The sequence below is a fragment of the Dipteris shenzhenensis genome, chromosome 22 (assembly GCF_047967505.1).
Source record: "Dipteris shenzhenensis isolate YYH24624 ecotype China chromosome 22, Dip_SZ_1.0, whole genome shotgun sequence".
NCBI lineage: Eukaryota > Viridiplantae > Streptophyta > Polypodiopsida > Gleicheniales > Dipteridaceae > Dipteris > Dipteris shenzhenensis.
Window position 1 is genome coordinate 10,022,840 of NC_141617.1, and position 27,502 is coordinate 10,050,341.

General features: G+C 45.1%; 1 protein-coding gene across 2 annotated transcripts in view; it reads right to left on the reverse strand.

Moving 5' to 3' along the window:
• LOC147887707 (C2 domain-containing protein At1g53590-like) overlaps nt 1–27,502 on the reverse strand; it is a 122,863-nt gene that overhangs the window by 15,666 nt on the left and 79,695 nt on the right. For both annotated transcript variants that reach the window (XM_087393477.1, XM_087393478.1), the window contains one exon: nt 8,253–8,345. In XM_087393477.1, the coding sequence (XP_087249603.1) occupies nt 8,253–8,345 (93 nt within the window). The remainder of the gene's footprint in view (nt 1–8,252; nt 8,346–27,502) is intronic.

A 27,502-nucleotide genomic window follows, 5' to 3' on the forward strand; every position in this document is an offset into this window, starting at 1 on the left:
TCCTCAAAGCAATGCAGAGTGTGGTATGCAGGTATCACGAAAAGGAAAAGAGAAGGTAGATCAGCCCATGTTTGATGTGAATGTAGGTCACTCTTATGTGGATGGTGAATCCAGTGGCTCAGAACAGAGCATTGATGATGAGTTGGGTATTCCTTCTGTTGTTACACCTCGAGTAAGGAAGACCAGGGATGTTTTGAGAGCACCTGGAAGTGAGCCTATTTTGCGCAGGTCTACCAGGGTTAGGTATCCTGTGGATAGGCTGAAATATGATGGATTTACAGCCATTCACTATGCCTATATGGTCAAAGTGATACAGGAACCAGAACCCACTTCTTTTGAGTAAGCCATGGGAAATGACAAATGGGAGAAAGCCATGAATGAAGAAATCGATGCCTTGAATGCTAACGCTACATGGGAATTGGTGCCTTTGCCTGAAGACAAGAATGCAATTGGCTGTAAGTGGGTTTATAAGATCAAGCACAATGCAGATGGTTCTGTGAATAGATACAACGCAAGATTAGTTGTCAAGGGGTATGCAGAGACATATGGCATTGATTATGAAGAAACTTTCAGTCCGGTTGCAAGGATGGCCACCGTAAGAGCAGCCATTGCTATGGCTGCATCAAAGGGATGGTCTTTACATCAGATGAATGTAAAGAATGCCTTCTTGCATGGTGATTTGCAAGAAGAGGTCTTTATGGAGAAGCCAGCAGGTTATGTTCATGCTATTCATCCTGAGTTTGTTTGCAGGTTGAAGAAAGCCTTGTATGGCTTGAAGCAAGCACCTAGAGCATGGTCTGACAAGATAGGACAATATCTTGTTACTATTGGCTTTCAGATTTCCAAGGCAGATTTCTCACTCTATGTGAGAAAAACAGAGAAAGGGATTATGCTGCTGTCATTTATGTTGATGATTTGATCATCACAGGTGATAGTGATGAAGATATCCTTCATGTGAAAATGCTATTGAGGCAGAAGTTTGAGATGAAGGATTTGGGAGAGCTGCGTTATTTCTTAGGCATTGAGGTGATTAGATCACCAAGTGGAATACAGCTCTTGCAGAGGCTCTTGCAGAGGCAGTATGGATTGGACATGCTGTCCAAATATGGGATGACAGGCTGTAAGCCTATTTCGGTTCCTTTGGAGCAGAATGTGAAGCTGAGCACAGATGCAGGTGAGCTTTTGGAAGACCCTACTATGTACAGACGCATAGTAGTAAGTTTGATTTATATGACCATTACCAGGCCAGATCTAAGCTATGCTGTTGGATTGGAAAGTCAGTTTATGCAGGCTCCAAGGAAACCGCATTTGGATGCGGCTAGACGCATACTCAGGTATGTGAAGTCCACATTGCAGTATGGACTATTTTATGAGGCTGGGGTTCAGATACAATTGCATGGATACACTGATGCTGATTAGGCTGGTAGTATTTCTGATAGACGATCTACCAGTGGATATGTGTTCTCTTTTGGGAGTGTTGCAGTCACTTGGAGCAGCAAGAAACAACCTACAGTTGCCTTGTCGAGCACAAAGGCTGAGTACAGGGGTGCAGCAATGGCTGCATGTGAGGTAGCTTGGTTGCATAAGCTACTTTATGATATGCATCAGTCTACAGATGGGCCAGTTGTCATTTATTGTGACAACATGAGCAGTATACACTTGGCAAAGAACCCAGTCTTTCATGCTAGAACAAAGCACATTGAGGTGCATTATCACTATGTGCGGGAGAAAGTGTTACTAGGTCTTATTGATCTAGTTTATGTCAGCACAGAGGATCAGATAGCTGACATATTCACGAAAGCATTGGGCGCAGAGAAGCTGTGCAAGTTCAGAGACCTGCCTGGTGTGCAGGAATTGGGATTGAGCTCGAGGGGGAGTGTTGAGATATCGAGCTCCACTCGCGATATGCCAGGGTGACTGTTGTGCATTTATGTCACCGACTTGTTAGCTGGAGATGCGGTTAGTACACCGCCCACGAATAATAGCTAGATGACAGATATCCTTATCTACTTCTGTTTGTGGCTCAGTTAGTATGCCACCTTAGTTAGTTGAGTTTGGTTTGAGACCCACATATAGGGTTCTTCTATTTTCTTTGTACTAGAGTTCTTTTGGCTTTCACAACTAAGAAGAGGAAAACTGTTTTCAGCCTCCACCTTTGTGTGTATTCCCCCATTGTGCATGTGAGAAAGCCGCAAGTGAGACTCCTTCCCTCTCTCCCACTATCTTCACATCCAATCCTCTCCTGAAGTGGGCATGTGAGACTGTATGCATCTGATAAAGAAATCCTTCCAAGGCTCTTGCCTTGGCAGGAGTCCTCTCACAACGACCTTGCAGAGTAAAGCTTTGCACTGTAGATCCAAGTCGATGATATTCAAACCCCCTTCTCTTGTAGGAGGAATCAAGGTCTCCCAAGTCACCCTGGCTGTAACATCAATTGTGCCATCTAGACCACTCCATAAAAAGTTTTGTACATGCCTCTTAAGCTGAGTGATACAATCCCTACAGTGGCACCAACAAGAGCATACAAACCATGCTGTGGCTAGAAGAACCTGGTTAACCACCAACACTCTGGATGCCAAGTCAAGTTTGGCTGAGCTCTAGAAAAGGAGCTTTCTTCTGATGCTCTCCAACACTGGAGCAAACTGTTGTGAAGGAGAGATGCCCACTCCAACCTGGCAGCCCAAATATCTGACGGAGACACCCCTCTGTACCCAAGTGAAGCCAATATTATTACCCCAAGCCGGAGTGTCATCATCCCAAATCCAAAAACCACTGGATTTATGCCAATTAATGTGTGCACCTACAGCCGTGCAAAATAAATCCAAGGCTGTCTAGAAGGAAGTGAGTGTCCTGGGGGAGGCATCCAAAAAAACAGCCATGTCATCTGCCAACTTACTATCCAGGAGCTCTTCTTCCCTGCGGAGAGGAAGCCTCACCCCATAAATATCAGCTTGAGATCTAAGGTAGATACTCATAGCTTCCCCCACAAACAAAAAAAGAAAAGGGGCAAGACGACAACCCTGGCAGACTGATCTAGAGATTTGAAACCTGTCCCCTCTTACCTCCCCAATAAGCACCTGGCTATGGGCTGATCTATAGAGAGAGGATACTCCTCTAATCCATGCATCTGAAAAACCAAAGCGAGATAGAGTACCCTCTAAAAAATCCCAGTCTACTCTGTCGTAAGCTTTCTCAAAGTCCAAGAGTAGAATGACCAACCTCTGGCGGCTCTGCATGGCCCATTTTGAGGCCTCCCAAAATCAGAAAATATTATCGAAAATACTTCTGCCATGCACAAACCCTATCTACATGTCATGAATCAAATCTGGAAGAAAAACCTGTAGCCGCAAACTGATCGCTTTCACCAGAATCTTGTAAAAAGTGCCCAATAGAGTGATGGGTCTCCATTGTGACACTAGATTCCTATTACCCCCCTTTGGGATGAGATGAATGAGACCATCTGTAAGCGAGTCACGCATCTCACCAGAGTCCCACACGCCCTGCAGGGCTGATGTAATGTGATCACCAATCTGCTCCCAAAAAGTACTAAAAAAAGGAAGGGGTAAGTCCATCCGAACCTGGGCACTTGCCCTTGTGAACGGCAAGTAATGCAGTCCTGAATTCTGCATTGGTGAAAGGTGCATCAAGAGAGACATACATCTCATCCTTCACCAATACAGAGATACACTGCCAAATAACATCTCTGGCATCATCTATGGCCTGTGTGCCCGGATCTGCAGTAAGAAGGGATGCATAAAATTCCGAAGTTACATGCATGACGGCATCCGGATCTAACTGTAATACCCCGTCTAAGTCAACAAGCCGTGAGACACTCTCTACTATGTCTGGGTCCATGAGTAGAGAAAAAGTGTTTAATGACCCTGCCACCCATCTGAATCCAAAAGGATTCCCGTGCATGAAAGGCATACTCTACTCTCTGCTCCAACAATGTCTGCATATGAACCCTTGCTGTAGCAAGGCGCTCCTGAATCCAAGCATCTGTGGGCCTCTTCTGCTCTTCCCTCTGAAGGGACGCTAACTGCTAGCGTATACCAATCTCACGTCTGAGAATCTCACGTCTCCTGGAATCAGCAACTGTATCATAATAGTCACTAATTCTAGATATGGCTGCAGCTACTTGAGATGGGTGGACAACTCCACCCTGTATGTGAGAAACCCAAATCTGTAGAATATCCTTCGTGAGGTTCTCCTCTTCATCTGGAATCCTGACACTGGCAGAGCGTCCTCTCAGATGGGAAAATGATATGAGGTGGAAACCCCAGTAGAAATGCATACAGATCCGCCTCTGTCAAGTGCCCAATCGTCTACATAAAATCTGCCAATACGTCATGGATGGGTATGTGTATTCTCCTGTTCGACCAAGAGTACAGGAGTGACTGTGGCATACAATGAAAGCCATCATCAAACCAAGTGTCCTTGCCACTGCACTGAAAGAGAAAGGCATCCCAGGCTGCCCTCTCCAAAGAATGAATTCCACCCTGTCTGCCTCTCTTTTTGTTTAATGGCAAGTCAACCATGTTGAAATCGCCACCAATGATCCAAGAATCTGCAATGGGGGCCCAAGAGAGTAACTCCTTCCAAAAGGAGATCCACTCCCCTCTGTTGTTGGGAGCATAAAGATTGAGAAGACCAATCTTACGCCCTCCAATCAAAATAATGATCCATTGAGCTCTAGAGGGGGAGATAATACCATGACCAGCAACCAAGGGGAGAATAAAAGTAGAGACCCAAATGCAAGTACCTCCCCTTGTGCCCATGGCAGGCGACTAGAAGGTATGTCCTGAAAGCAATATGCCAGACTTAATCACTAGCATCCAACTTGTGTTCCTAGATAAAAAGGATATCAATAGCACCTCAAGTGACACCTGGATGAAGCTGATTCCGGATCAGCTGCCTACGGCGACGGTGTGGAACTCCGCCTAGGCCTTGTATGTTCCAACTGACTATCCTCATCGACAAGAGAATGCTACATGGAAAGGCTTACCCAACCTAGTAGAGGAGACCAGCATCCCCTGGGCCGAAACACTCCTGCTGAGGACAAGAAACTCAATATATGAAAGGATCCCCACACTTTCTGAGGGGGAGGTCCTATCAAAAGGAATCCCAATGACCAGGACCCCTAAGGTGGAGGACACAAACTCATCATCATCCATGAAAGTCGCCGAATTTGCCAGTGCTGAAAAGGAGTTCCTGAGATGCAAGTCTAGCCGAGAAGTGCGAAGAAGACCTACACTCATGGAAGAAGGAGGAGAAGGGCCTGCTAGGCCTCTATCAGCAGAACTGGAGCTGGGGGCTGAGGAGACCTGTGGTTGGGCTGAAGTGGAATCTGGAGTCCTCATCTGTGCATGCACTTTCTCGGTCATCCTGACTGTGGCGGAAACCGTCTCTGGGGAAGAAGTATATGTAGCCCCCTCGTGGTCAGAAACTGGAGCTGGTGCATCTAAAGGCCTCTCCTGATGTGGAACTGTAGTGTCTGGGGCTGCAACAACATCCACCTCTGGAGTCTGGATGGTGTCTGTCTGAACCGGATCAAAAGTCTCCTCCTGAGGTAAGGGAGCCGCTCTGACAGCTCTCCATCGTGGTACTCAGTGTGCTGCGCGCTTTGGGCACCATGCTGCCCCTGGTGAGTCTGGGATGCACGAAGCAAGGTGCCCTGCTACTCCTGGTGGTCCTGGAGTGCGTGGTACAAGGCATTGGGGAGGTGCAATCGGGGTAGTACATGAAGGAGCCGCACCAGAAGACCTCTTGGGTCTTTTTCTCTTCCTTGGGCAGTCTCTAGCAAAGTGCCCAAGGGTCCTTGAAATCCTGCACCGGTCCTGTCAACCTGCAATCTCGACTCTCTGTCGAAAGAGAGAGCCATCTGGACGCTGAAGCATGATGTGGTCATCTGAAATGTTAGGGTCAGAGACAATGACCCTAACTCGAGGCACCCCATCCGCTCTGACTGCCTTTGCCGAGGAAGAAGGCATGCCAGGAAGGGAAGGGACCGTCCGCTCTGACTGCCTCTGCCAAGGAAGAAGGAATGCCAGGAAGGGAAGGGATCTCAGTGACCACTCCGAATGTGGCTCTGATAGTACCGAGAAGTCGATGGTAGACCTGAGGAAGACCAGGGAACCTGATGAACAGATTTGTGACCTGACTGTCCTCCTCGAAGCCCAAGGTGTAGGGTAAAAGAAAAATCCTCCTCGAACCCAAAGCCAAAGGATTAGCTTTGAGAAGAAGGGCTCTGGACTCATGGAAGTCAAAAACCACCTAGAAGAATCCTCGTCCCAAAAGTCGAATATCCCTGAGGTGTGGGGCGAGATCTCCTGGTAATGCCGCCAGCATTCAATCTCTAGCCTGTGATCTGAAAGGGTGTGACCCAAAGATGCGGGCGAAAAGCGATGTGGAGCCCTCAAGCTCCACATCTTTTTTGAGCTGCTGCAACTCGCCTTCTGAAAATATGACGGTTCTCGCAGTCGGTGGGAGTGGACGAAGATTGGCTAAATGGGGATCCATTCGCCAATCTAAGTGAAAAGGCCATTTCAAACACTGAAAATACTCCGTCCATGGAAATGCTGCCCAAGATGCCCTCGAACAAGGGCGCAAGAAGGAGAGGAAAAGGTGGTGAGGAGGGAGGAGAAGAGAGAGGAGGAAGGCGGGGGGGAGAAGGGAGAGGCAGTAGGGGTGGGTTTAGGCAGCAGGGGGTAGGAAGAGGCGAAGGAGGAGAGGGAGGGAGGGGTGCGGGTAGGTAGTGGGGTGTAGGAGTAGGCGGGGGGGGAGGGGAGGGGAGGGATAGGGTCAGCAGGCAAGGGGGAAGAGGGGAGCGGACGGGGGTAAAGGAGGGAGCAGGGGAGAGGGAGGGAGGGGGCGCGGGGAGGGGGGGGGGCAGGGAGGGCAGGAGCAGAAGGCGAGGGGGGAGGAGGGGGGGTAGGGAGGGCTTGGTGGGCAGGGAGGGCAGTAGGCGAGGGGGGAGAGGGCAGCAAGCAGGGGTGTAGGAGGGGGCGGGGGAGAGGGAGGGAGGGGGCGGGGGGGAAAGGAGGGGGGCGGGGAAGGCAGGGGCAGTAGGCGGGGGGGAGGGGAGTGGGCAGCAGGCAGGTAGGGAAGGGAGGCGCAAGGGGAGGCGGGTGGGGGGAGAGGGCAGCGAGGGGGAGGAGAGGCAGCAGGCGGGTGGGGAGGGGCAGCGAGGGAGGGCTGCGAGGGAGGGGAGAGGGCAGCGAGGGGGGGGGGGGGGGGAGGGAGAAGGCAGCGAGGGGGGGGGAGGGCAGCGAGGGGGGGGAGGGACAGGGGGGGGCCTAGCGAGGAGGAGGGTGAGGAAGGGACTGACAGAGGGGGCAGCAGAGCTTCAAGGGGAGGAGAAGCAGCTAGCTTGCAGTTGGCTCATAGAGGGGGGTATTTTGATGTCACAATAGGCCATTCTATGGGCTATCCATAAGTGCCACTCATCCCTTGGTATGTGCCTTGTAGGCCTAGTTATAGGTACTTAGGACACTTGGTACCGTTAGGTCATGTACCAGTTAGTACAATTAGTGCCAAGGGTTTCATCATAGAGGGTGTACTTTGTGCTCTTTTCTCTATTGCAACAATTCATTACAGCAGCTCGTTTTTGCTTCCACTGCTTCATTCTTTGAACTTCCATTGCTTGCCCTAGCCTACAATGTTGTTGGTACGGAAGCAGCAAAAGGCAAGGGCGTAGGGTTAGTCGAGTGTAGAAAGCGGGGACGGCAGCCGGTGAACAGAAACAATATCCATATAGAAGTACGGACAGCCATATTGTTGTATGGAAGAGGCAAGAGGCGAGGGTGGAAGGGCAGTGGAGGGCAGAAGGCGGGAGCAGCAGTGGGAACCGTACATAAGTATAGGATGGAATGGATGGGTAGAGGACTGCACAGAAGTATGGAAAAGCCGCAGACTGCTGTCCGGGATGGAAGCACACGGAAATAAAGGCGAAGCAGAAATGGGAGTATGGGACAAGAGCGGACGGGGGAGGGAGATGAGCCTAGTGAGCAACAGGTGACGACGAGCAATCCTCCATCTCCCTTCTTGCAAATCCGAATCTGGAAGATAGTTTAAAGACGTAGCCACATCCCATGTCTAAGCTATGCAAGAAAGATAACTCATAGATAGTTTGTTGCTTGATGGTTTTCAAGCATACCATCTAGATCTGACGGTTTTAAGCCACATCCCATGTCTAAGCTATGCAAGAAAGATAACTCATAGATAGTTTGTTGCTTGATGGTTTTCAAGCATACCATTTAGATCTGACGGTTTTAAGCCAGCTGCCTCTAGGATCTCCAAATGGACAACTGCGATTGGAGCCTTCTCTTGTACTCCAAACCACTCCCCTAAACCAAATACAGCAAAACAAACATAGTGTTAGCACGGTCTACATGCAAATGGTGTACATTTTTTGAAGTTCTAGCTCTATCCACTGAAAAATCTAAAGAACATATCAAACTAATGCACTAAACTACATGGATGCACAATAACTTTATGTTCACAACATTTTATTGTCTGAATTGGTTTTACAAAAAAACCATAAACACCATCAACTTCAACACTTGTAATAACTTTTCAAGTTATAGCTATTAATCTATCTATGACATTATCCTTCCACATAAAGAAACATGCTTTGACCAATAATCAGTGATACATGAGTGCCACTGAGATAGAGTATTCCTAACCGGTATGATCTATAAATTCAAAATCAAGATCTTTGCATTTGGATCACAACAGGATACCTTTGCATTTGGATCACAACAGGATATCTTTGTATGTTTATGACCACAACAGGATATCCATGAAAATTTTGCAAAGAGCAAAAAGGAAATGAATTCAAACCAATTTCCTCTCCTCCTCAACAGATCGAAATGGAATCATTGATTCCTTAGGCAGATGAGAAGAACGCACTACAAATTGAATCATAATACGTCCTATTTGTTGAAAGCAAAAAACTTGTTATTTTCTAGTAGTGATACTACATATTCAGCAGCACACTAATAGGCGATTCCATCAGTCAGTAAATTGCACACTACAATACCTTGATGATGAAGTACCGCACTCGTCAACACGACACTTCTTGCCTGAATTGATACTCAGCCCTAGATGTAAGGCTTGCATTACTGTTTCAAAGGATACTCTTGGAGCCACTCTACGTAATATAAATTGCTTCTTTTTGTGACTTGCAGCACTGAAGACATGCCATTAATGGATATACAGTCACAAACGGGTCTCCCACTCGCCACAATTCCCACAGCCCATCCCCTCAGATACCAAGGACGGCTAACAAAGACAGGACCAGTGTGATCTTGACATCACGAATCCTACTCATAAAGCCAAAACCCTAGCTACATTCCACTTTTAAGCCATCAACCACCCAAAGGTAGGTGCAATTTACATACTACTGGTATATCTTCTTTAGCCATCGTGATCCATATTATATTATAGACTAATGGAAGACAATGTGATTTATCACTTAGCAACTATTAACTTACCTGGTTTTTAATACCTTGTTACATTCACCCTTCCATATCCTTGGCTATCGAGAGAGCATTTTAGACGCGCTAGATGATGCTTCCTAAAGAATCACTTGTTGAAAGTATAATAAGGTTTGCACTGTCTTCTTCTGTTGTTTAACAAATGAAGTAGGTGAGGTGGAGTTTTTCAGCTATTTCACTGTCCTACTGAATTGACTTGTGGAATGTTTTGTTTGGAAAGTACGAAGTGGTTTAATTGAAGAAAACATCAAACAAGTTTTGAAATAATGTGTTTTTGCAATAGTTAGCACTAATAAATGCACTAAGGAGATATGACTCGGTAGTAATTCAGGAAGGCACTCTCAAAGTCTCCTTTACATGACTGGAAGATATACAATATTACATATCAAGGTAATTCTCAAAAAAAGGTAAAAAGTATATGGCTAAACTAGAAAATAGAAATTTTTAAGCAAAGTTAAGCTTGCGTTATTATTGGTACCAAGGCATAAGCTGCTATTTTGTTCCAAAAGATTGTGAAATATATTATGTAAACCCAGTTTTTACCCTAAGATGTAAGATGGACCCAATACAAAAAATGGGACAAGGAAAATGACAGAGAGGATGAGAGGAGGGGGAGACAGAGACAAAGAGAAGGAAAAGGAAGGAGGGGAAGAGAGAGGAGAAGATGACAATGACGATGAGGTTTGTGTTAAGGCCTGCTGCCAGCACAGCCTATGGGCCCGAAAACAGCACTAAAAGGAGAATAAAATGTAATATGTAACATGAGAGGGACCCCATTGGTTGTTGCTCATTATGTGTGCAGTGCCATGAAACTTGGAGACACCTAGGAAACTTAATTCTCTATATTGACATACAATTGTGTCTATCAGCACCATTTATGGCCATTTGTAATCCAGCAGTAGACATATATCTTTTGACCAGTGGGAGCATCAACAGGTGCATGTGTAATGACACCTATCATTCACAAGTGCTCAAGGATCATATGTTGATAACCATGTATATCAACTTCTATCGGAAAAAGTTTTGCACATTGTAGTTACAGGTTGCAATGAGAACAAGTTGAATGTCATATTTTTCCTCCTATAATTACTCATGTCTAAATAATGGAGGGAAGTAATAGAAGCCTACAAGAATGTGCCAATGATCTTCACATCACCACCCAATGCCAATGTTCAAAGCATAGTTGGAAGAGGAAGGCTTTTTTGAGACCAAGGGACTTCAATAGTCATAGGTCAAGAAGATCGCTTTGAAGGACATCATCTAGGACTATGAACAAAGGGATGCTCTAGGCATGCAGATTTATTAGGCTATAATTGGATTGTAGAATGAGTCGATGCCAGGAGGGCAAGTTGTGAACAAATGCCAAGATCAGTGATAGTGTTGCAACTGTCCATTTCTTCTCCATAAATGATATTAACCGGGATTACGAAGGTGATCAAATGACAAGGCGATTGATTAAGATTTACTTGCACACAGATGCGTAAAAGGTAGGAGAGGGAACAGCTTCGCTACATGTCCAACTCAGTTACACATAAGGGATCCTTGTCTGAGAGGATGCTAAATTGGAACCTAAAAAATGGTAGAATTATTACTGCCAAGTTTCAGCATATGGGCTGAAGATCTTTCCAGCCTATTTTTTGCAAGCGCACAATACCACGTCATTGGGTGACCTTGTGCATCCTCATCTGATTATCAGGAGAGGACTTATATTTTTGCTTCATTACCATCACTATGGCTAGTAATACAGTTCCTAGACTCAACTTGTGGAGGAGAACTAGGAGTACCTAGAGACTAAATGGTTGCCATGACCACAATTTATGAGCATCTGCATTGCTAGGTCAGCATAGAAGAAGTATCAGAGGACTTCAACAGTGACATTGGAGCCAATCAATGCGGCCCACTCTTGAATCGATAAGCCGGGATCCCAGATGATTCGAAGTAAGCCCTTTGGTCCTCATCGGGCAGAGTTTGCCATGACACCACTGTAGATTGAGGCCATCTTTTAGACGAGGACATAGCTTAACAAGGTTTGGGCTTTGCCTAGCTGGATGAGGTTGGCACTAGAGTCATGCACACGACTAGCAAAGAGAGGGGTTAGCATGGCCTGGTACACACAAAGAAAAACAGAGACCACACACAGAGCAAAGGTTGACCAGAGGATGCACGATGGAAGTCCAACCTATTTGAGCTCTAAGTATGACCAACACAATAACAATCAACACAGGAGACCCCTGGGCAAACTAAAACTTGCAAATACAATGGCCAGGGCAATCCAGCAAGATTCCTCTAGCATTTTGATGCCACATGTCAAGATGGAGGGGATCAATCAAATGAAACCAAGGTAGCATGGTTCCCCATGGCCTTAAATGACGAAGCCTCTAAATGGTATTGCGATCTCTTGGTGGAAGAACGAGCTAGATGGAACAACTCCAAACCGAATTCAAGAGGTGGTTCCAAACGGAAAGACTTTAAGATGATCCCGCTCTCTAACTGAGCAAGCTCGAACAAGGTCGCAGGGAAGATGTACGCAAAATGAAGCGCCTAATTGCAAAGTGTGACCCACGTCTCGATAAGTACCTGACAGCTTGATTCATTGCCGGCCTAAGGAAGAAGGTCCGAAAGGACATGAGAAAGATAAGCCGCGGTAAAGCATTCAATGCTGCTCATGCGGCCGTAATTAATAGAGGATGGAAGGACAGATTCTAACTCTGAGAGTGATGACGGTAAGGATAGACACTCCAAGAAAGGCAAATCTAGATCCAATACACAATCAGCTGAAGAAGATTGACTCTCGGACATGACCATGAAGCTCAAAGATGACATGATGCAGGCCATAGAGCAAAAGTTAGATGTCTCTCAGCCAAAACAGTAACCAAGGTGAGAGAATGTCTGGTGCCCACACTGTATGGCCATCCACACAGCCAATGAGTGCCCAATCCTAAGGAACAGAGTCAACCCACCAGAGGTAGCTCAACCCCCAAGGTTATGGTGTGCCATTTGCAATGTTGCGGGCCATGAAGTAAACACCTGCTTCTACAATAGTAGCCAACAAAGCAAAAGTTGCATGTCTCTCAGCCACAACAGTACCCAAGATGAGAGAATGTCTGGTACCCACACTGTATGGCCAACCACATGGCCAATGAGTACCCAATCCTAAGGAAAAGACTCAACCCACCAGAGGTGGCTCAACCCCCAAGGTTATGGTGTGTCATTTGCAATGCCGCATGCCATGATGTAAACACCTACTTCTACAATATGAGGATTACACAACCCCGACCCCAACAGTACCAATGAGCGCTAATCCCAGTATATCGGCAGCCAGCACTAGTAGTCAATGCACAAGTGCCACGGCTCAATCCCATCCCGATGAGGACATAGGTGCCTCAACTATTGAGAAATCCCAACTCCGCAATATCCTCTCGAGTCCCCAATCTTGCCAGTAGTTCTAGTGCAACAACTCCAACTTGAAGAACTGGAACCACAATACAAGTATGAACATGAGTATCCAATGTACTACATGGAAGGTACAAAGGGACTCATTCTTGTATATAAGGCCAACCACATATCAAACACCCATCAAGTGTTCTGGTTGTAGGGAAAACCACCGCATAGCGGGAATCCCCACACAAGGGTAATCACGTTTTATTTCAACCTGTATGCAGAGATGGTGGAGTTGGGCATGCGTGCATGGACTACCCACTCAGAGCAAAGCCTCAACTAACCAATGAAATAAAACCTGATGTACCCCGGGGATGATTAGTGTGGAAAATCACAATGTGGCTACACAAAGTGTGGTATCATAGCCACTCTTGGTCATAACACGGTTGCCAAAAGAAGAGACAAGGAAAAGACTCCTTTCCACTCAAGAGCCCTCTAGTAAAACAAGCCTCACAAATCCCACAACTCAATGAGGCCATGCCCAGCATATCTACGTACAATACCAACAGGAGAAAGATAAATTTGAGACACACAAGATGGCAGCAGCAGAGGTTAGAGCACCCTCATTACCCAGCAATGACACAGTGATTGATCCCCACATCTTCCAAAAGGTAATGGAGCAACAGGCAATATATCCCCAATTGGATGGTACTGCACTAGCCAGCTTGATAAGCTGCCCCATCACGATGCCAATTGGAACCTTACTGAGAAATTTCCCTACAATGTGGGAGAGTTTCAAGAGATGGATAGAATCTTCACAATGCTTTCCCCCACTTGAAGAAGAAGATAAGATTGTTTCAGTAAAATTCGGTGCCAATACCTTGAAATAGTGGACGGTGGAGCCGATGTAAACATTTTAGCAAGAGATCTTTATGAAGAATGGTTATCTCCAATGCAGAAGGCTACATTCAACATCCGCCTAGCCGACCACACTAAAATGAAGCCACTGAGCATCGTTGACAATGTGCAAACAAAAATTACTATCTTGAATCTTCCCAAGGGATCGACAACATATCAGATATCGTTGGAAAGACCATGGCTTCGCAAAGCTTCAGTACTCTACGATTGGGGCACTAATCGAATCACAATCCAAAACAGAGAAACCGCTATCAATATCAATTTGGGAATAGGAAAAATCAAACCCACTATTCCCAGAAATATTGAGGACACTTCTTCCACTACAGCCACCAGTCATACATTCCCTTTGCATGCAAATGTATTGAAACCCATAGAAGGGGATACGCAAAGTCACATTGATAATTGGATACAGGCATTGGCCCCAATAGATAATTGTAAAACAACACATCTAATGTTGCCAGATGTGGTTTTCATTCATACTCAATGAAGTGATCTTTTTGGGGGAAAAAAATGTTGCCAGATGTGGATGCACAAATGATCCAACTAGAAGCACCAATCTGGGACGACGAATCAAAAGAGGTGGAAGTGCCATTCTTCCTGGCAAATGTTCAATGGGACAGTGATCCTAAAGAGGCCATAATTAAAGACTATGGTGCAAACTTTGATTGGGACCTAGAAACAAAAGCCGATAATGCCACATTGAAAGGTCAAGTATTTGACAATGACTTAGTATTCCAACAAGCACTGATGGCCGTAAAATACCCCAAGATAGACCCTCCAACACTAGCCAATAGCAATCGAGTAAAAAGGAGGGTGTGAAGCACCAAAAGGCCAAGATAAAGCACTTTAATGAACAACGTAGACCAGAGTGGTGGAATCGTATTTGACAAACCCCACAAAAGCAACTAAGTTCCTAAATTTGAAATGAGATTCCATCCTAAGTCTCACTTGAGAGCTTTCCTTCTTGCTTATAATCCCTCTCCAGTTTTTTTAAAGACTTATCCATGGAAAATCTATCGTGATTGTGCTAACTCCCCTCACCAATGGGTTTCATTGGATATTTTGAGCTCTTTTGACCAGAGTGCTAACTTTAAGAAGACACTAGGTAAGACCATGGATAATGTCCTTATCTCTCTCCGTAAGTACACTATTCCCATTGGGAATGATTCATCTTATAATCTGTTAAAACAATCATTTATGGGAGGCCAAGATGCATGCATGGCCAAAGAACCACTCCTCAGAAGTGAGACTCCAACAGAAAATCCTCACTAGTCTCATAAAGCAAAAAACTTTGCAAGTTCAAACCCAATGTGAGAATGAAGAGTGAAATGGTGAATACTCACACAAAAAGTGCACACAGCTGAATTGGACCAAACATCTTCCACAAAATCTAGTAGAGCTGGCAACCCAGCAAGCACCTCAAAGTGCCATAATGGCCTAAGGGAACCCAATTACTTCAAAAACTACACCAGGGGAGAAGCAACAATAGCAATGCCCAAGGTAGTCAGGGAATTAGAGCTCACAGAAACAGATTATTGAGGATACCCCAGTATATGAAAGACCAACCAAGACAAGAAAATTGAATCTTGCCTTGGATAGAGAAGGAAAAAAGCTTGTATATATCGGCAAACAACTCACTCTAGAAGTAGAAAATGAATTAAAAGCATTACTGATGGAATATAGAGATTGCATGGCTTGGTACTACAAGGAAATGAAAGGAATTTCCCCTGACGCTGCAGTACATACTATACCGATTAGGGAAGGATCCAAACCTAAGGTATGTGGACCCTACAAGAATAAATCCCAAGTATGGTACCCATATCTATGAAGAACTAGAAAAGTTATTGGATGCCGGTTTCATTTATGAGATCGCGCATACCGATTGGGTGTCACCAATTGTGATTGTTCCTAAGAAAAACAAGAAAGCTCAGAAAATGCATGAATCTCAAGAATGTCAATGTAGCAATAATCAGAGATCATTATCCCCTACCTTTGACTGAAACAGTTTTAGAAAGGGTAGCTGGGTCTAAAGTGTATAGCTTTTCGGATGGGTTCAGCAGATACAACCAAGTCTAGCTCGCTCCTGCAAATCAAGCAAAGACAGTATTTGTCACTGAATAGGGAATTTTCGCATACAACGTCAAGCCATTTGAATTATGCAATGCCCCAGCAACTTTTCAAAGGGCCATGTACACCGCCTTCAAAGCATTCCTGCAAATCAAGCAAAGACAGCATTTGTCACTGAATAGGGAATTTTCGCATACAAAGTCAAGCCATTTGGATTATGCGATGCCCCAGCAACTTTTCAAAGGGCCATGTACACCGCCTTCAAAGCATTCCTGAACAAATTCCTACAAGTCTTCCTCGATGACTTGTGCATACATTCAGGAGAGAAGGATCGCTTGAAATGCCTTGAAGAAGTACTAAAGAAGTACTAAAAAAATCTAGGGAGTATGAAATCTCTTTAAATCCTCTCAAATGTCAATTCCTGGGCACACATGGAGTAGTCTTGGGACACATAGTCTCTCGACATGGGATTGCAATTGACATGGACAAAATAAAGATCATCATGCAACTTCCCCGCTTGTAGGCCATCATCTCCCGGTCGTATTGATGCCCTCTAGGCCCTAGTATGTGCCATGTAGCTTTAGTTATTGGCACTTAGGTCACCTAGTACTTTTAGTGTCTTATGACACCTAGTACTAGTGGTACCACTAGGACATTGTCCTAGGGTTCCCCTTTATTTTGTACTTTGTACTTTCATTTCATAGTTGTTGATGTGACGACTTTCAGCGTTCTGCTCCACGTTTGTATCTCCTTCCGCTTCCTTGAGCCTACAGTGGTATCAGAGAAGTTCTTGCTCCTAGTGCTTCTTCCCCTCCTCTACTTGCCCACCCTTGCACAGCTCCATGGAGGCATCATAAGTCATCTACGTTTTGCATCACCAGCTGTGAGAACGCTTGTACGATTTCTGCAAATCTTCTATACAGTCCTGCGCCAATCTTCCGTACAACCCTACACTAATCTTCCTTACAAGCATGCATCAGATTTGTTTTAACTCGCGTCAGATTTGGGCATTCATCCGTACAGCTTGCGTGGCACCGTACAACTTGCAAAATTCTCCGTTCACCTTTGCACCCCATTGGCTCATATTTGTTTCAACTTGCATCAAATTTGGGCGTTCATCCGCACAGCTTGCGTGGCACCGTACAACGTGCAAAATCCTTCATTCACCTTTGCACCCCATTGGCTCATATTTGCAGTCATATTGTCAACGACAGTTGAAATTTGGCGCTCTTGTGTCACATTTGAAGTTTTTGCAGTGATGTTTGCTCCTTCGCTCGCAGTTTTTGGAGTTCTATGGTATTTGCCATTTGTTGGCTCGATTTCATCGACAAAATTGGGGCTTTTGAGTGCTTTGATGTCAGATTGTCAATTTGCATCAATTTTTGGGGCCTTTTCCTTAATTTGGCTTCTTTTGTCCTTTAGAAATTAGGGCTTTTTACATTGAGCTTCAATTTTGCAAAGGACAAGGCCTTTGGCAGATTTGCAGGTAATTTTTCTCTCAATTTTGAGTGAAAGAATCTGACATTTGTTATCTCTAGTAGTCAGATTGGTCTATTTTGGCATTTTTGCAAGACATTGCAGTCAAATCGCATCAAATAGCAATAACATTTACCTGCTTTGATCTGAAATTGGCGGTTTTCAGTGAAATTGACAAGAAATTGCAGGACATTTAGTCATATTTGCAAAGTTGCCCTCTTTTTGACCATTTTTCCCTTTCAGATTGTGGGGTTTTTGCCTTAGCTTCTATTTACAGTGATCTCATTTTGTCACATTTGCAGTTGAAAGCCTTGAGGCTATTTTTACATCACTTGGTCAGTGCGCTTTTACTTGTGCTTTTTACAATGGTTGGCAACAACAATGATTTGTTTGGCAGTCTCTGTAAAGATGATAAGTTGGATGGCACCAACTATCCTTTGTGGTCCTACCATATGAAGCATATCCTAGTTGCAAGAAACTTTGTTTCAGGTATTGATTTGAGGCCAACCAATGCTCAAGTGGCTGCCCCTACTTCTGGCACTCCTCCAGGGGGGAATCTTCCCGACTCTTCTTCCTCTCGTACTCTGTCACTACTACTACTACTCATGTTCAGATCAGATGGCACTCCAGAGATGCAAATGCACACTCATGCATTGCCTTATCATGCAAGAGAATCATTATTCCACACATCCGGTCATGCAAGACAGCAAAGGACGCTTGGGATAAGCTAGCTTCTCTTTATCAGGTTCGCAATGAAGCACAGGTTCTGCATATTTGAGAAGACAATTGCACGAACTCAGCATGCAGGAAAGTGACTCAATGAGTGCATATTTAACAAAGGTCAAGGACCTCATGGAGCAACATGCAAATATTGATGAAGTGGTGCCTAATTCTCAGCTTGTTAGCACTACATTGAATGGACTGCTAGACACATATCAAGGGTTCGCTACAACCCTTAGACTTGTAGCCAATGGAAATCCTTATCACTACTCATTTGATCAGTTAGTCACTTTGCTTTTGCAGAAAGAGCAAAGTCGTGCTAATGGGCAAGCTAGTATTCCCGATCATGCATTTGCTTCACAACAGAAAGCAAAACGCAAGGCTTCCAAGCCTACAGGCAAGCCTAAATATGCGCCTAAGAAGGGCAATACCTCCAATGTATCTCAAAATATAGCAGATAAGTCAAAGAAGAAAAGATGCAACTATTGTCACAATTCAGGGCATGAAATTTCAGAATGCAAGAAGCGCATTGCTTCGGAGAAGAAGATGCATACAGATGCCTAGTATATGATGACAATGCCATAGTTCTCACTAGCACTTTGAAAAAGGGGCTTTATCACCTTGACTATCACTCAGCTGCACTTTCTATTGAAGCATTTGCTATTTCAGATTCACAGCTTGCTGAAACTCATCTTTGGCATGAGAGAATGGGTTTCTTTTGGGTAAGATGCATCAGTTTCCTTTTCAAAAAGATTGTCCAAAATTCTCACAAAGGAAATTGCAGCTAGTGCACAGTGATGTCTGTGGCCCAATGAGGACAAATGCCATTGGTGGGTACAAATATTTCATGACTCTAATTGATGACTTCACAAGATATTGCTGGGTATATGCTTTAAAAGCCAAATCTGAAGTGTTCTCATGCTTTCAGAGGTGGCTGAATATAGTTGAGAATGAATCAAGATGCAAGCTTGTCACCCTCAACATAGATAGGAGGGGAGAGTATATGTCAAAGGAGTTTGATGCGTTTGTCTTCGCGGGGCATTGTTCACTCATGCACCACTCCTTACACTCCTCAGCATAATCCTATTCCTAAAAGAAAGAACAGGTCCACTATGGAGACGGCCAGATGCATGCTTAAGGCCAAGTCCTTTCCCAATAAATTTTGGCTTGATACAGTGATGCGTGCTAACTATGTGCTAAATAGATCACCTACAAGGGCATTGAGGACTGTTACACCTTATGAAGAATGGAAAGGCAAGAAGCCTTCACTTTCACACATGAGAGTTTTTGGGTCTCTTGCATATGTCCATGTACCATCTCAGCTGAGACATAAGCTTGATGATAAGGCAATCAAATGCATATTTATTGGTTACAGCCAGTAGAGCAGAGGGTATCAGTTGTACCAACTAAATACTGGGACGATTATTGTCAATAGAGCTGTAATCTTTGCCGAACATTCAGCTTCTCCTCTTGTGGACTGCAAAGCTAAGCCAAAAGTTGACATGTTTGATGCCTTTGACTCTTGGTTACCTCTTCTTCCCTTGGGGGGGACTTTGATGGGCAACATGAGCCTCCTGCAAGCCCTCCAAGAAGCAATAATCAGCCAGCAACCCATGCTGATTTGCAGGTTCCTCTTCCAGCACCAAATGATCCCAATATTCATGATGCAGTGATTGAAGAAAGAGCTGTCAATAAACAGCAAAGGCGAATTCCCAGTCAATAGACAGCAAAGGCGAATTCCCAAATGGCTTCTTGACAAATTGAGGGACAGCAAACAAGATCAACCTCTTGCTGCCCGGAAAAGATCAGGGAATAGACAGATGCATGATCACTTTCTTGAGTTTGCACTCCTTACTACAGCTTGCAATGAAGAGCCTTTGTGCCATAAAGATGCTTTTGACAGCAAAGAGTGGATGGATGCAATGAGAGCTAAGCTACAATCTATTGCCAAAAATGACACATGGGAGTCAATAGATCTACCTCCTGGCAAGCATGCCATTGGTACCCCGTAGGTCTACAAATTAAAAAGGAAATCCGATGGCAACATAGATCGACACAAAGCCCGTCTTGCTGCAAAAGGGTATGCCCAACAACAAGGCATTGACTTTGAGGAGACCTTTGCTCCCACTTCCAGGATTACTACTATCAAATGTGTCATTGCCATTGCAGCCCATCACCATTGGCAAGTGCACCAGCTTGACATCAAGACTTCCTTTCTTCACGTGGATGTGCAGGAAGAAGTTTATGGGACACAACCTCCTGGCTTTGAGGTTGTTGGCTCTGAAAATAAGGTATGCCGGCTGAGAAAAGCCCTTAAGGGTGTGAAGCAGGCACCCAAGGCATGATATGCTAAAATTCATGCACATTTACTCTCCCCTGGTTTTCAGATTATCCCAATAGAGCCCACCCTTTATGTCCATGGGAGTGGATCTGATTTTTTAGTGCTGATTTTATATGTGGATGACATGCTGATCACGGGCCCTGATACTCAGCATATTGCAGCTTTCAAGGCTGATTTGCAGCAAGCTTTTGAAATTTCAGACATGGGACAGTTGCACTATTATTTGGGCATGGGCATTCAATTTGCTCATGTTGAGGGGGGTCTTATGATGTCACAGTCCAGGTATATTGGACAACTCCTTGATCGTTTTCAGTTTGAGGATTGCAAGCCAATCTCTACTCCAGTGGACCCTGGCTTCAAATTTTCAGCTCATGATGGGAGCCCACCATCTAATATCACCCTTTACCAACAGGTTGTTGGATGTCTCATTTACTTGTGCCACACCAGACCTTACTTACAGTATGCAGTATCCCATCTCAACAAGTTCAAGCACATGCCCAGTTCACAGCATTGGCAGGCAGTGAAGACAGTCTTCAGATCTCTCAAAGGCACTTAGGATTTAGCCCTCTTGTATGGTGATCAGGGTTCACTTACCATGCATGCTTACACGAATAGTGACTGGGCAGGTTGTTCCGACACCAGAGTGTCACATACCGGCGACTGTTTTTTGCTTGGCTGTTCATGTATCTCTTGGCTCAGCAAGAAGCAATGAACAGTTGCCACATCCAACTGTGAGGCTGAGTACAGGGCAGCCTTCACCACTTTAGTAGAGTGTGCCCGGCTTCGATAGTTACTTGCACATCTTGGTATCCATGAGACATCCTCCACCATGGTCTACACTAACCGCCAGAGTGCTTTGGCCATTGCGCGTAATCCAATGTTTCATGTGCGTACCAAGCACATTGAGGTTCACTATCATTATGTTCGAGAGCGGTTGTGAGCAGGAGACAGAGAGTTGTCCTACCTTCCCACAGAGGACAACATAGCAGATCTGTTTACAAAGGCAGTTCCTCGTCCCAAGTTTGAAGTCTTTTGACAGGCTTTACACATGGTTCCCTTTCTTACATGATCTGGCTACCTTGTACATTCATAGGTGGCTATATCCCTTGGGAAGAACATGTGCCAGCATGACCAGAAAACACGAGGTATGCTAAGACGTTTCCATAATACTTCAGCCCATACCATGGAGGGGGGTTTGTAGGCCATCATCTCCTCGTCGTATTGATGCCCTCTGGGCCCTGGTATGTGCCATGTAGCTTTCGTTATTGGCACTTAGGTCACCTAGTACTTTTAGTGTCTTATGACACCTAGTGCTAGTGGTATCACTAGGATACTATCCTAGGGATCCCTTTATTTTGTACTTTGTACTTTCATTTCATAGTTAATGTGACGGCTTCCAACATTCTGCTTACAAACTTGAGCCTACACCTCCCACTAAATGCAAAGGGTGCCTAAGTCTTCATCGGCCATGACGGATGCTATAGAAGGTTCATACTTAGGTATGCCATGGGGGCCCCTATATAAGCTCATAGTCAACTTCATCTGGACATATGAATGTGAACAAGCATTCGAAACCCTCAAGTAGAGATTGATCACAACCCCTGTTCTAATAGCACCAAATTGGGATAAAATTTCATGTACATACTAATGGTTCCAACTAAGCAGTAGGGAGTGTGTTATGTCAACCGAGCAAGCACAACAAAGACTACCCAGTATACTTTGCAAGCAAACAACTAAATGATGCGAGGGTGGATTACACCACAACAGAAAGAGAAGCTTTGGCAATGATCTACACAACGTGAAGAAATTTCAACACTATCTATTGGCTACTAACTTTTATCTTCTACACAGATCATCAAGCCTTATTGTATCTTGTGAATCGACGATGTACCACAGGCCAGATCACTCAATGGCTTCCACACCTACAAGAATTCAATATACCTTTGTAAGACTAGAATAAGTCCAATCATACAAATTTAGAATTTTGTTGTTCTAAAGATCAAAAATCTACAAAGAAAATAAAAGAGAAAATGAAAGAGAAGAAAAAAGAGGTAAATAAAAACTTTTAAGAAAAGCAAAAGGAAGACATACTTAGCAAGCAAAGCAACACTTATGTCGTCATCAGTGCCCAAGCATAAGCAGCTATACTGGGTTTCTAAAGACCCGCGGAGTCTCTTGGGCAAACCCAGTGCTTACCAAAATATGTCAAATAAACAAAAGAGAATGAAAACAAGAAAAAAGAAGAAACGAAGCAGGTGACTTAAGCAAAAATAAACAAGCAAGTCAAGAAACAAAAACTTTCAAAAAAAAAAAAAAAACTAGAAACTCTCTCTCTCTCTCTCTCTCTCTCTCTCTCTCTCTCTCTCTCTCTCTCTCTCTCTCTCTCTCTCTCTCTTCCAGATACAGAGAGAGATTCCTCAGAGAGCACCGTCGCATCCCTGCCAGAGACCTGGTTATTCATGAGGAGCAGGACGAGGCGCAGGACCATGAGCATAGAGATAGCCCATCTTGCCAGAGAGCACCGATGGTTCCACCCCGACGATGTACATATGACATGATCCGGTAGCACCGCAGGATGATCTTACACAGAGGCCGTACCCGTCGGTTTATTTCTAGACGACGGAGGATGATGGCAGATTTTCGGAGGAGATTGCTCCATGGAGACTTGGCACCGCCAGCAGCCCACTTGACACTTGCCCAGATCTTCACACTCATGGCAGGAGGCATGGTCGATGGCCATGACTTCCATCATTTCTTTGGATCACAGACCCCTTAGGGAAGACGATGTTCCTCATATTTCATATTTTACATTTTGTATCTAGGCATTTTTTGTACTCTATTTCATTTCATTTTGTATCTAGGATTTTGTAGCCATTTTTGGCATCTTAGCTATATTACGATGAGGCCACCTAGTTGGCGCATCGTTGATGATGTATTTTCCTTTCGGATGATTTTGTGTCCCATAGGCCATGTATGGCCTTCCGTGGACCTTTAATAAAATCTCTTTCTTTCTCTCTCTCTCTCTCTCTCTCTCTCTCTCTCTCTCTCTCTCTCTAATTTAAAACATAAAAAGTTAAATGGCACTTTACACTTATGTCTCGTTTCTGCAAAGAGGCAAAAATACATTTCTAACTTAGAAAGCACAAGTATACTCAAACAAACTCTCTTTTGAAACTAAAAGAAAAACGGGCTATTCAGCTCCCCGCTTTTTGTTTTCAGCTTATGTTCAATCATTCTAAACAAACCTAAGGCCGAAACACCATAGATAAAAGACTTCATATCTAAGAATGTGCGAACTTTTTTCATTATTTTCCTTGAATTATACCTCTTGTGTAATAGTAAAGTGATCAAATTACTACATTGAGTGATAAAAGACTCCTTAGTTGTACAAAGTTGGGCAAATCTATGGAATTGGGATCAAATGACTCCATATTTTGCCAAATCAGAAATGTTTGAGTCAATGTGAGGCATTTTTATAATGTGTAAACCACTATATTCAGGTTGTTCACGTTTATCGTATATATCAACCTCTAATCCTATGCCTCTAATCCTATGGTAGATTGAGAAAGTCTAAGATCTAAGAAAACACAAGAATCCCCTCTTGAAATTCACAATCCCTGAGAAAAGTAACTCTCTTGGAGGAGGCTGCTCGAGAGCATCCTTGCATGGCCGCCCATATGGCCATCAGAGTGTGTATCGTATCCGTCCAAGTACTAGCCAAGATCTGAGAAGGGTGAACCTGAGAACCCTCCATAGCCTCAATGCATCTGGCTCTCAAAATGTGCCATGCTGCAATGCTAGCTAAAACCTCCCATGGAGAGTCAACTGAGGAATGAGCAGCCTTGAAGAGAGTGGCCGAAACATCCTCTAAAGAGCACGACTCCACAAGGTGTCGTCAGATGTGTAGAGCCCAAGACGAGTCATGTCTCTTGAAGAAAACCTGGGGCCATGAAAGAGTGAGCCAAGCCACTCATCCCCAGGCCATATAGAAGGGGAGGCGAACAAAAGTGCTGAAAAGTCTTGCAATCCCCTTCAATATGATTCTCGCCTGCCTGCAATCCCAAAGGCAGTGTTGTTGTTCTTACTTCAGCCCTGCAGGCCATTTGGGACTCTTGCGAGATGCCTGGGTCGTTTACAGAGGGTCTCATCCACCTTATCCTGAAAGGAGGTTGCAGAAATTTAGTGTCCCAGTAGAGGCCTATCACACTTCTGGGAACTTGTTACAAGATTCTGACCAAGGCAATCACCCTCCGATTGCAGCCCCTTCTCCCTGATCTTATTCATGACACTCAGACGGGATTTGTGCATGGCAGAAGCATTTTTTATAACATTTTCTCTTTCTGGGAAGCTTCAGAGTAGGCCATGCAGAGTGGCCAGAATCTATTCATTCTACTTTTGGATTTTGAGAAAGCTTATGACAGAGTAGATTGGGGTTTTTTGGAGGGCACCCTTCTACGTTTTGGCTTTACTGATGCTTGGATCAGAGGTGTTTCCTCTTTGTACAGATCAGCCCACAGCCAGGTCCTTATTGGTGGGGTAAGGGGTGAGAGATTTCAGATTTCGAGATCAGTCCGTCAAGGATGTCCCCTTGCTCCTTTCCTTTTTTTATTCGTGGCCGAAGCTATGAGTATCTATGTTAGATCTCAAGCTGACATCTTTGGGCTGAGACTTCCCATCAAAAGGGAAGAGTAGCTACTTGTGAGTTGGCAGATGACACAGCAGTTTACTTGGATGCCACTCCACAGACGCTCACTTCTTTCGGGACAGCATTGGATTTATTTTGCTTAGCAACAGGGGCGCAGATAAATTCGCATAGATCCAATGGCTTTTAGATCAGTGATGAGGACACTCCCGTTTGGGGGCTTGACATAGGATTCACTTGGGTTCAGAGGGGTGTGCCTGTCAGATATTTGGGCTGCCAGGTCGGCTTCGATATTTCTTCCACGCAACAGTTTGCTCCCGTGTTGGAGAGCATCAAGAGGAAGCTCCTTTTTTGGAGCTCAGCCAAGCTGGATCTTGCCTCTAGAGTTGTGGTGGTCAACCAGGTCCTCTTGGCCATGGCCTGGTTTGTTTGTTCATGCTGGTGCCATTCTAGGGACTGCATCATTCAGCTCAGGAGACCGATCAGAAACTTTCTTTGGAGTGGGCTTGATGGCACAGCAGATGCCCTAGCCAGGGTGGCTTGGGAGACCCTCATCCTCCCTACACAGGAAGGGGGTCTTAATATTATTGATCCAGATTTACAGCGCAGAGCTTTACTATGTAAGATGGTGGTGCGGGAACTTATGCCAGGGCCAAACCCGTGGAAGGACTTTCTTATTAGCAGCATACAGAGGTGCGCACCTTCTTCAGGAGCAGACTGGATGAGCAGTATTAGGTGGATCTTCACCACATCACACCTCAGATCACCTTTGTCCCCTCTCATGGTTGCCATTCTGAAAGCTTGGGCCAATTTAAGGAGCACTCTTCAGAGGATTCCTCCTTTCTCTCGTGAAGAGATTGATAGGCAACCCATCATGTGGAATGACAGTATTTTAGATGATCATGGCATACCACTCGGTGCCTCACTCTACATGCAGTGGTCCAGGTGGGAGAGGGGACCTGCATCATCTATGGGGTCTTGGAAAGCTTTCCGCAGGCTTCCAGAGGAGACCAAATCAAGGTTCACAGGACATCTCAGAGGGAGTGCAGGGAGGATCTTGCAGATTGAGGCAGCCTTTCCAGAGGTTTGGGTAGACACAGATGATATGACACTCACTTGCTCCACTTGGGCAGGTACTTTTACGAGAGGCGGTGTTCCGCTTCAGGTTTTGGCCTTTCGAGATGCAGAGGAGGATACTTTAGTTTTTAGTGTGCAGGATGGTGGCAGATTGCTCAGGTCCACAGAGGACATCTTGCTTGAGTCTGCTTTTCAGCCTATCAAGGTTGTAGGTCTTTTGGTGCAGGGATCAAATTCAGAGTGGTTCCTAGACCCAGACCCCCGGCTACTCTCCACCAGGTCTTGGAGGCTTTGGCTCTATGGGGGAATTCCCATCAGGTATTTGCAATGGGACCTCAGAGAGTGGGAGTGGATTGACGCAGGGCATCAAGAGAAGAGCATCCCCTTTTGTTACACGGTCAGTAATGCCAGGAGATTTCAGCTCAGTAGTAGAAGTTGGAGACCTTCCAGAGTTCCTCATTGGGAGAGGGAGACATTTGATATCACTGCGGATCTGCAGAGGTGCTTCTGGAGGAGACTCTGGAAATCCCACAGGAATAGAAAGATCACTATCTTCTTTTGGCTCTCTATCCATGGTGGGATTGCAGTGAACCTTTGGAGATCCAGGTTCGGAGCTGACCCTACTTGCCCTCGTTGCCTCTCTGCTTCGGAGACTATTCAACAGTGCTTATGGGATTGCAGACAGGTGAGGATGATTTGGATGGGGGTAGCCAGGATTTTCAATCACTTTGCCCACTCCCCATTCTTTATGACATGGGGCTCAGTGGCTTGGCTTTCTCTTACAGGGCCTCAGGTATTCTATGAGAGATTTGACTCCTCTCGGGCCATTTCGGTTCGACGTCATCAGATTGAGTCCTGTTTGTTGGATGTGGTACCACAACTTCCTTTTACGGTGGTACATGCCTCTGTGGATACTTCTTGGGAGATTCTAGCGAGCATAGCATCCTCGCATATCTGGAGAGCCAGATGCACAGAGGCTTTGGAGAGTACTCAAGTTCATCCCTCGCACACATTGGCTAGTATCTGGACAGACACCGTACATACTTTGATGGCCGTATCGACGAGTATGCAAGGAGACTCCCGTGCAGCCTCAGCTAGGAGGGCTTCTTTCCTCAGGGAATGGAAGGAATCTCCCTTCTTCTCTGAGACTACTACAAGGTTGAGGTGGCACTTGCAGCTTCAACCTTGGTTGTTTTCCACCTCACTCTGAGGGGGTTTTATTTATCCTCATGATTTCATGATTATTCCGCTTTGAGCTTGCTCTCGCGGGTTTTTTCTCTTACTTAATAGAAGTCTCTTTCTTGGGGAGGGTTTTAAAAAAAAAGGCAATGTTGTACTGACTGTCCCCAAAGCAGAAAGGCAAGGAGGGCAAGTAGGGTCAGCCCC